The 10,279-nt window shown below is 54.5% G+C and overlaps 1 protein-coding gene across 2 annotated transcripts; it reads left to right on the forward strand.

Moving 5' to 3' along the window:
* Positions 1 to 3,799: 3,799 nt before the first annotated feature.
* Positions 3,800 to 9,898, forward strand: OSM (oncostatin M). 2 transcript variants are annotated; one of them, XM_047088020.1, is made up of 4 exons: positions 3,800 to 6,027; positions 7,005 to 7,075; positions 7,563 to 7,696; positions 8,359 to 9,898. In XM_047088020.1, the coding sequence occupies exons 2-4, from the start codon at positions 7,054 to 7,056 to the stop codon at positions 8,905 to 8,907; spliced, it is 705 nt and encodes a 234-aa protein (XP_046943976.1). In that variant the 5' UTR covers positions 3,800 to 6,027; positions 7,005 to 7,053; the 3' UTR covers positions 8,908 to 9,898. The 2 variants fall into 2 exon arrangements, with proteins under 2 accessions (XP_046943976.1, XP_046943975.1); XM_047088019.1 differs by lacking the exon at positions 7,005 to 7,075.
* Positions 9,899 to 10,279: the final 381 nt, after the last annotated feature.

Below are 10,279 nucleotides of genomic sequence, written 5' to 3' on the forward strand. Positions count from 1 at the left end.
GGGGGAGGGGCAGAGAGAGAGGGAGACACAGAATCGGAAACAGGCTCCAGGCTCTGAGCCATCAGCCCAGAGCCCGACGCGGGGCTCAAACTCACGGACCGCGAGATCGTGACCTGGCTGAAGTCGGACGCTTAACCGACTGCGCCACCCAGGCGCCCCAGGGGAGTGTTTTAAACAAGAGGGTGGCACCAGGCTGTATTGTACAAGGCCCCTGGAGGGACTGCAATGGCAGTAAAGCCATTTGGTGGGTGGATCCATTTCCTCCCTCCTGACTTTCCTCCCTCTCTGTTAAGACTTCCAGCCACACCTGCTTTTCTCTAAACCAGACCTATGCAGTCTTGCTTGCATATCACCTCATGCAGTCCTCTCCATGTGGCATTTGAAGCATCTCTCTCCTGCATTTTTGCCAGTTAAACTGGCATTCCCCGCCCCCCTCCTCCACCCCAGACCTGTAGAAATACCGACCTCCTCACCCAATCACTCCCTGGCTGGCCCTTGACCAAGTGGATATGCATCTTCCCACTGTGAAAACCATTTGTTTTCAAGTTTGTTGAGCCATGTGGCTGCATGAGTTCTGGGCAAGCCACTGCGTGTATGGTGTGCCGGCCAATCGTGTGGACCTAGGACAGCTGCCTGGAGCCCAACTTGCCTTTGCTCCCTCCCACCTGTGTGACCTCCCGTCAAATACCTCATCTCTCAGGCCTCAGTTTCCCCATCTACAGGATAGACACAATGATCTCTGTGAGGATGGTTGGGAGAATTCACAGAGCCAGCCTGTAGGAGGACATGCTCAGAACTGGGTGCAGCCCACAGAAGAGCTCCAGAAACGTCTGATTATTACCACTGGGCAAATGCCACGTGCCTGGGCACCAAAACATTTTTGGCAAGAATGTGATGTTTCAAAATAGGCGTTGTATGTTGCCAGCATGAGAAAAGTCAGGACTCCATTGGACTTCATGATCCTTGTTTGATGGTTAAGGTTATTTTTATTTACAGTGATATCTCAGTGCTTAGAGCCTGTAGGGTTCTAGGCCCTCTGTGTTCATCTCGCCCATCCCCTCATCTCTCAGGAGGACCCTGGGCTCAGAGGGGATGAGGGGGGTGGTTGTTCTAGGCCAGCCAGAGAGAAGATAGCAGGGCAGCGCTCTTATCTCCTGGTCATCCCATCTCAGAGTAGATGCTTGTCCCCCGCCCCACTGCCGAAGACAGTGAGCCTCCTGAACAGAAGTGAGTTCCTTCTATCCCTATCTCTATGCTGCATTTCTCTGAAGGTTCAGGCCTCTGGAAGGGGGCTCAGTTACCCAATTTGGGGGAGCCACTGGACACACAGAGGCTTCCCACACTGTGGACACACCAGGTCCCAGAAGAATTCTGTGGCACATCTCAAGCCAAAGGATCCTCCAGCCCAGGGTGACCTCGCTGGCCTCATGGGGAGGGCCCTGGTAGATACTTGCTCACCCCAGGGTTTATGTAATGTCGTCTTTCCCAATCGTCCTCAAAGCCATGCTATGACATAAGCAAATGTACGCCTCTGTCTGCCCCAGTGGCTGGCGGGTATTTATCGAGCACTTGCTATGAGCTAGGCATTTGCACGCATTATCCACCAAATTACCCTCACTGTCCTCTTGAGATAGCACTTACCACTACATTTTTTAAAAAATAGAGATACAAGATATGTATATTATCAACTTCACCATTTTAAAGTATATAATTCGGTGGGTTTTAGTATATTCAGAAGATTGTACAACCATCACCACTATTTAATTCAAAAACATTTCATCACCCCAAAAGAAACCCCATACCCATTAGCTGTCACTCCTTATCCTTAGATCTCTCCAGGCACTGGGGAACACTCAGGTGCTTTCTGTCTCTATGAATTAACCTATTCTGGACATTACATATAAATGGAATCATCCAGCAACCTTTTGTGACTGGTTTCTTTTACTTAGTATAAGGTTTTTGAGGCTCATCCACATTGTAGCATGTGTCTGTACTTCATTCCTTTTGTGGCTGAATAATATTCCATTGTATGGATATACCACAGTTTAAAAATCTGTTTTCTGCTGATGGACATTTGGATTGCTTCCACTTTTGGGCTATTGTGAATAAATGCTGCTATAAATATTTGTGTGCAAGTTCTTGTGTGAATGTATGCTTTCAAGTCTCTGGGGTGTGTATGTAGGCATGAAATAGTTCGGTGTATGACACCTCTTAATGTTTAACGGTTTGAGGTTCTGCCAGACAGCCTTCCGAAGCAGCTGCACCATTTTGCATTCCCACCAGCAGCCTGTGAGGGTTTTGGGTTTCTCCGTGTCCTCTCCAGTACTTGTTATTGTCTGTCTTTGATTGTAGCCACCTAGTGGATATGAAGAGGTGTCTCACTGCAGGTTTGATTTTGCATTTTCCTGATGGCTAACGATGATGAGCAGCTTTTTATGTATTTATTGGCCATTTGTCTGTCTGTTTTGAAGAAATACCTATTCATTTCTCCTTTGCCCATTTTAAAATTGGGTTGCCTCTTGATTGTTAAATTGTGGCACTGCAGTCCACAGGAGAAACCGAGGCTCAGAAAGGGGATATGACTGGGCCAAGAACACTGAGCTCATAAGCAAATTGAGACCGGTAACTGGATGGATCTCCACCTCCCACCCTAACAGGTCAGAGATCACTGTCTCTCTTCCCAGATGAATGGCCTCCTGCCTTCCATTTTGACCCACTCACAAAGGTCACCCCAGGTCTTTTTCTTGCATTTAAAGCAGTAGAGCCCCACAGCCGGAGGGTGGGCCGGAAAGACATGGAAACAGCAGTTCTAAGGAACAAAGCTGGTCCTCTTTCCCCCTCCAAATCACGCGGACCTAGCTGACGTGGCCCGGGAAGAGGGGACAGCCCGGGCCTGTGGTCGGGGAGCCTATTTATACTGGCTGGGCCATGTTGCAAGCTTTTCCTGCTGGCGAGAGGGACGTCACTGGGTGCTGACCTCACCAGAAACGCTGACGCATCTTCCCCTCATGCTTTGCTCTGTTGACCAGCCGGGTCTCCTCACCTTGGGGCCACTCCCTGTCCTCCTACACATCACTGTCCCCTCCCACCGAGCTCTGGACACTCCCCCATCGTCCCCACTCCCTGCAGCCCTCCAGCCATGCCCTCCACTTGCGAGCTGTTATAGGCTGAATTTTATCCCTTAAGTTTATATGTTAAAGACCTAACCCCACTGTACCTCAGAATGTGGCTGTATTTGGAGATAGGACCTTCAAAGAGGTAAGGTATAATGAGGTCATTGTGGGAGGGTGGGGCTAATACAATATGACCGGTGTCCGTATAAGAAGAGGAGATTAGGATAGACAGACAGAGGGCCAACCATGTGAGGAGATGAGAAGGCAGCCATCTACAAGTCAAGGAGAGAGGCTGCCAGATGAAATCCACCCTGCTGACACCTGGGTCTCAAGACTTAGGACCGCGCCAACATGCCTTCCTATTGTTTATGTCCTGCCATCTGTGCTCCTTTGTTACAGCAGTCCGCGCAAACTAATATAGAAGCCCTCTTTGCCTTTGGTGGCCTTTGTCCCTGGGGCCTGCACACTGAACCTCGGTTAGCTACGTGCTCAGAGCATTGTCTTTTAGACTTGACAGCCCTGGTTTGAATGCCCCCTCCTCTTTTATCTTTTTTTTTTTTTAAGTTTATTTATTTTTTTAGAGAGAGAGAGAGAGGGAGAGCACACGTGAGCAAGTTGAGGAGGGGCAGAGAGAGAGAGAATCCAAAGCCAACTCAGCTGTCAGTGAGAGCCTGAGGCAGGGCTCGAGCCCACAGACTGCGGGATCATGACCTGAACCGAAGTTGGACGCTTAACTGACTGAGCCACCCAAGCGCCGCTGAATGTCGCCTCCTTTTAACTATTCCCACACAGGGTGACACGGGGACGGGAAAGTGAAGGCATGTAGCTCTCCCCCAAGTGTGGAGGTTGGTCCGCAGTAGCTGAGAGGGGCAAGAGGCTCTCCTGCTGGATGTGGCTTTCCTGCTTGGAGCCAGGCCCCGAGCTTCTCGGTTTCCTCATTAAAAGGAGCCAAAGCATCCCTGCCTGGGTGCTCTCCCTCTCAGGGCTGTTGCAAGATGAGATCAGGGATGTGAAATGAAGAAGGATCCCAGCTTGGCTTGGGCCCCAGGAAATAGTCTTGCGGGGGTGGGCACAGAGATGAGGAATTTAGCAGAAGCGACGTTCTCAGGAGGAGAATCCAGAACTGGCCTTTGGGGGTGGCACTGGTGGGTGTGGTAAGCACCATGCTGGGGTGCCAGGGAGTGGGTGGGGGGTGACGAACAGCCTCCTGGGCGTGGAGGTGTGTCTGGTTTTACCCACTACTGGATCCTTAGCACTTGGGAATGGCTGGCTCAGAGAAGGGCCAAATAAAAGTTTTTTGAATGGGTAAACGAGTGATGTTAAGTGTATATACAGAGGAGAGAACAGGTAGGAATAGCCTTGGTGGTCATGATGGGTGCTGGGGACATGGATGGACAGGAGGGTGTCCGACCCTCTTCCTTCCTGGCCACCTCAGCTCTCCTTGTTCAGGCTCCACAGGCCCAATGCTCTCCCCAGCTGGAGCAGCCCAGGCCTCCCTGGCGGATTCCAGAGGCCCCACCCTGGTTCCCAGCCTTCCGAGGCCCCCCTCCCCACTGGGCTCCTGAGGGTGCAGGCCACAGACCCCCTTCCAGGCCTGGTAGATATGCTGCGGGTGCCAGGCATGACCTGCAGGCCTGAGCCAGCCTTTCCGCCCCCTTGTCTGCCCTAGCCCAGGCCTCCTTCACCCTAGGCAAAGTAACAGGTAGACTAGAGAGGCGTGGTCTCCAGGGTTCCTTCATTCTGACGTCCAGAGGTCTGCGAGAAGCTGAGGACCAACCCACAATCACTATCTTTCAGAGAAAGTGAAACCTGGTCCCCAACCGTCACCACAGCGACTCCCCCACCCTGGCTTCCCCTCTGAGCTCACAGCTTCCCCATCTCCTCCGCCCCCCACACCATCCCTCAACAGCTAGTACTTGGAATTAGACTTTCAGCTTTCTTTTTTCCTTCAAAGGACTTTTGCCTTTTATGTCCATGACAGCAGCAGCTCTATGAGCCTGAGCCAGGAAATACTGTTTGAACCCTCCTTTTACAGGTGGGGCCTCTGAGGCCCAGAGAGGTTAAATGACTTGCCTCTGGTCACACAGTATGTCAGCCCGCTTGAGCCCTAACCTCCTGTTTCTCTTGCTTTAAGCACCTGTTTTCCCCCAGAAGACCCTGTCTGTAAAGAAAGGGCCTAGGTGTGGGCAATGGGCCTGGGATAAAGAAGGTTGGTTGCAAGGGGTTTGCATGATGGGAGAAAGGAGATGGCTGGGAGCCCCACTGGGGGATGCAGGTCCTGGGGCCAGAACCACAATCTCGGGGCTGCCAGCCTGGGTCTGGCTCTGTGCCCAGAGCCCGGTGGTTTCCGCTCACAGATGTCCCAACAGCCCCAGCAGGAGGGCGGGAAGGGCACTCAAGAAGGAAGATGTCTCGCTCCCCTCAGTCCCAAACCACAGTGGCTGCTGAGGCTGATGGCTCCTGGGCCGAGCCTGGCCTGCGGGCCCTCTGAGGCCCCAGGTGGCACACTCTCCCCTCTATCCTGGGCACAGCTCCCTGCACATGGCTCGGACCCCCATGTTCCCTACTCACCCCAGGAAGGCTGGGGCTGCGGTTTGCATCATCCTTGGGCGTGGGGTTGACCTCGAAGAACGAATTCGAAGAAAACAGGAGGAGGAGCAGGCATGCCACCGCACCCAGCGCCCATTGGCCGCCCGTGGAAACTTTGGTTTTTGGGGTCATGTTCCCAGAAGGCCTGCCCCTCCCCCCCCCTGCTCCCCACCCACCTCACGAGGTGTTGGCCAATCGCCCTGGCGGGCATAAAGTGGCTGCTAGCCCGCAGGGCTCCCAGCCAGGAGGTGTCACCCCCAGCAGGCGCCGGCCGGAGCTCGGGCACCCAGCATGCGGGCACAGCTTGTGCGGAGGACGCTGCTCAGTAAGTACTTCCTTCCTCTCCACCAGTACCCACTTGCTGTGCCCCTGGGCACCAGCGGGGAGCAGAGGCACCTTCTGTCCTTTGGGAGCTGGAAAGGCTGGGCACCAGAAGGATGCTGAGAAGGGGGGAGAGCTGGGAGGTCAGGCAAAGCAAGTGGTCCACTGAGAACACAGCATCTTTACAAGGTAGAGAAGGACTATCCCCAGAAGGCTTCTAAAGGGGAGGTGATGTAGAGGCAGCTCTGGGAACAAGAGAGTGAGGGAAGGGGATAGATTGAGGGGAGAAGCCAGAGAAGCAGAGGGGAGGTGAGAGACGTGCTGGATAGAGTAGGAAGCTGCAGAAGCCAAGAGGAAAACAGTGTGATGTCTGGAGGGGTGGTGAGGCCTCCTTCTTGCCCTGATTTGCAGGGTCTGGAATGGATACACACAGCCAGCCAGGCCCAGGGACCCTGGAACCCACACAATCACACAGCACACATAGCCACACCCACAGGATGATGCGCACACAGAGCCATGTGATGTCATTCAGAGCCCTCAATCTCACCAACTTGGGCACCCCCACATGCAGCCTGGGCCCCCACGGTGGACAGGGCACAACGTTTGTTTGTGGCCAGCTCCTTCCTTTCACCTCACACAGACCTGGACACACGCCCATGAAGACACCCTAGTCCCACGTGCATGTGGTGCTCACGCGGACTCCCCTGCCCAAGCCCAGCAGCAGATACCTGAGGAGGTGGCGAGGAGTGCCCTGTGGTCGCCGTGCCTGGGTGGCCAGCCCCTCATCCTTCCCCAGGAGCTGAACGGTTCTTAGGAAGGGAACATGGTGTCACTGCCTTCCGGGCCATTGCGCCACAGGCCCCTTCCGACCACATGGCTGCCGGTGCCTGGGGGGGTGGGTGTGGGGAGGTTGGCCGGCAGTAAGTATGCTCTTCCCACCCCGAACATTCTGGCTCACGGCGTATCTGGTGGGCCTGACAGATGTGGGACATGAAGGGAGAGAAGAGGAAGGTGCAAGAGGTCGAGGACAATGCTGGCCTTGTGTGACCTGGGTGAGCCCTTCTCCTTCAGTGCCTTGATTTTCCTGTCAGTAAAATGGGGGCTCTCTTGTTTGTACAGACATAGCTCAGGGCACCAGGCTGCTGCCAGGCTAAGCCCACCTGCAAGGAGGGCCAGGCTCTGTTACGGGGGGACCCGGAGGTCTTGCAGGCAGCAGCCCCACCTGGGCTGCTGTGTGTCAGATCCTGGGGTTGGGAAGATTGGCAAGTGCAGGAGGTCCAACTGGGCCCCAAAACCTCCTCTCAAAGGCCTGCATGGTGAAGTGCAGCCCTGTTTTGGATGCTGGGCAGTGCCTCACGGGGGAGGTGGTGGTGGCCCCAGCAGGTGCTCCTTCCTGTGCACACACGGTGCCCAGCCCCACCCGTGACGGCACGAAGCCTGAGACGATGGGCTGTGCCCTCTAAGGCCCTCTTAGGTTCCCTCCCCTCTGAAAGCCGCCCGCCTCCCCAAGTCAGGTGACATCCCCCTTCTCTGCCCCAGGTCTGGTCCTCGGACTCCTGTTCCTGAGTACGCCGGCCATGGGCAGCTGTTTGGACAACTACCAAGAGCTCCTTGGGCAGCTCCAGAAGCAGGCGGACTTCATGCAGCACACCAGCATGCTCCTGGACCCCTATGTGAGCGCCTGGCCCCTGGTGGCATCTGAGTTTCAGAGAATCGTAGGCCTAGGGCAGCAGTGAGCCCAGAGAAGATGAGACCTGACTCCCATTCACCCAACCCCTACTCGATATGGGGCAGGTGGGGAAACCAAGTCCCTGTGTTATTCCTGGGCCACATTGAACACTCCAGGCCTTGGAGTGTTCCACTCCTTGGCACTTCACTCCTCTGAAATGCCAAGGAGACGTTACAGCTTTCCCAGCTCAGTGGGCCGGAGTGAAAACCTCAACTCCATTGTATACCTACCCATGTGCCCTGCTCTAGGCCTCAGAGATGTAACAGTGAACAAAACAGAGTCCCGTCCTCCTAAAAAAGCTCAAGGTTACCCACCCACCCCCACTCAAACTCTGCACACCACAATCACCGCCTGTGCAGTCACCTCAACCCGCCAGCCCCCCAACATCCTTCTGTCCTGTCTGCAGTGATGGGAGAGTCCTTGCTCCTCCCTGGCCTCAGTTTCTGATCTGTACGATGGGGGGATTGGATGGGATACATGAGGTTGAGCATTTCAAGGCTGACCAGAGCAGAATTGTGTGTGTGTGTGTGTGTGTGTGTGTGTGTGTATGTGTGTGTGTGTGGTGGGGGCTCTAGCACTCACCCTCTGATTCTCCTTTCCCTCCAGATCAGCATCCAAGGCCTGGACAAGGATGGTCTGAAGGAGCACTGTCGGGAGCGCCCCGGGGTCTTCCCCAGCAAAGATGTCCTGCAGCGGCTCAGCAGGCAGGAATTTCTGCAGATCCTTAACACCACACTGGGCCACGTTCTGCACAGACTGAGAACTTTACAGAAGGACATCCCCAAAGCCCAGGACTTAGAGAAGCTAAATATAGCAAAGTTAAACATTCGCGGGTTCAAGAACAATATCCACTGCATGGCCCAGCTGCTTCCAGGCTCCTTGGAGAAGACTGAGCCCACTCCGACAGGCCCAGGGGCTTCTCCGTCACCCACCCCCATCTCAGACGCCTTTCAGCGCAGGCTGGAGGGCTGCAGGTTCCTGCATGGCTACCACCGCTTCATGCACTCCGTGGGTCAGGTATTCCGAGAGTGGGGGCAGAGCCTGAGTCGGAGACGGAGACACAGCCCCCGCCGGGGCCTGCGGAAGGGGAAGCACAGGACGCATCTCTCCAGCAGGAACAAAAGACTCATGCCCAGAGGGTGGTTGCCCCGGTAGCCTTAGGGGTACCCCTGACAGATAAAGGACTCACAGGTATTCTGTAGGATGGCCCATCCCCGCCGGCCTCCAAACCTGCTCTCCTCTGTTCCCCCCCCACTCAGAAGCGCACTTTAAGGGGTGGGAGCCAAGCAGGCCCCTCTACCTCCTCCAGGCGGGGAGGGTAGGGTTAGACCATTTAACCCCCAGCCCTGAGTTCCCCAGTCTCGGTGGGATGGCCAGGTCAGGCCACGCGGGGCTAACTTTCCATTGATTCAGGGGTCTGATGACACAGGCTGACTCATGGCCAGACTGACTGCCCCCCCTGCTCTGCTCCCCAGAGGCCTGTCGGCCCTTCCCTCTCATGACTTGCAGGGCTGTTGACCCCAGACTTCCTCCTTTCCATGGAGGCATGGTTCCGAGGGGGAGGTCAGGGCCTGAGCTGGCCTCTTATGCCTCATTGACAGTCTCAGGCCAGACACCTGGACATCTGGGTGACCTCATTTTAGGCAGCTGTGACACAGGCAGAGTGTCCTAGAAGGAGTGCTGATCGGGGTAGGGTGTCTAAAAGTGGGGCTCAAGTGCCAGCTCAACCCCTCTCACTGTGTAGCCTCGGGAAGACCACCTTACCTCTCTGGACTTCAGTTTTCTTTTTGTGATTCAAGAGGGTTGGGACCGTGTAAAGCCCTCTCTGCTTGCCAGTAGCTGGGATTCTATGACATACAGTGGATATCAAATGCAGTGCAAATGGACATGGAGTAAAGACCTAGTGTCTGGAAGTAGCCAGTCTTGGGTCCTGGCTGCTGGCTCCTCCCCCTGGTGGTGCATCATGAAATTTTCTCATGCTGAAGCGAGGGAGTCCCAGAAGCTGCTGGGCCAATTCTTTGCAGGGATATGATTAATTTATCGATTTTTATCAGTTTTTATCTGTTTCCTATTTATAAGGCTTATTTATATGTATTTAAAGTTAATATTGTGCCAACATATATTTAAAACTTGCCTGGTTTCTAAAGTCCCTGTGTCTCTCTGTTGCCTTGTGGGAAAGAATTTGAGGGAATCTAGCCTCTTGGAGGAAGGGGGGGGGCCCTGACCGTGGGGGTGTCTCAAACAGGGCATGTATTGTGTCTGAATGTGACTCCCTTGAGATGCTAGGGACTAGAGGGTTTGGGAGCAAGAGAGGAGGGAGGAAAGCTGGAATGTGTGGGCCCCTGTAGGTGTGTGACTGGGGGGTACGTGTGCTTATGCGTGTTACGTGAAATAGACAAGATAGTAACAGACCCTGCCTCAGACATGGCCTGTGACCTGCTGTGCGCTTGAACCTGTTTCTTGAAGGGCTCCTGGCAGGACTCTCTGCAATAGATAAGATCCACTTTGCAGATAAGAAGACTGAGTC

This window comes from Lynx rufus, unplaced genomic scaffold (assembly GCF_022079265.1).
Source record: "Lynx rufus isolate CCGP_SWC_20201006 ecotype Redwood Valley unplaced genomic scaffold, mLynRuf1.p SCAF_24, whole genome shotgun sequence".
Lineage (NCBI taxonomy): Eukaryota > Metazoa > Chordata > Mammalia > Carnivora > Felidae > Lynx > Lynx rufus.

Bases quoted from the DNA above. Each gene is read 5' to 3' on its own strand.
- OSM (XM_047088019.1), top strand. From the start codon at position 5,994: ATGCGGGCACAGCTTGTGCGGAGGACGCTGCTCA. The intron at 6,028-7,562 runs GTAAGTACTTCC...TCTCTGCCCCAG, and splicing joins TGTGCGGAGGACGCTGCTCA to GTCTGGTCCTCGGACTCCTG. The intron at 7,697-8,358 runs GTGAGCGCCTGG...CTTTCCCTCCAG, and splicing joins GCATGCTCCTGGACCCCTAT to ATCAGCATCCAAGGCCTGGA.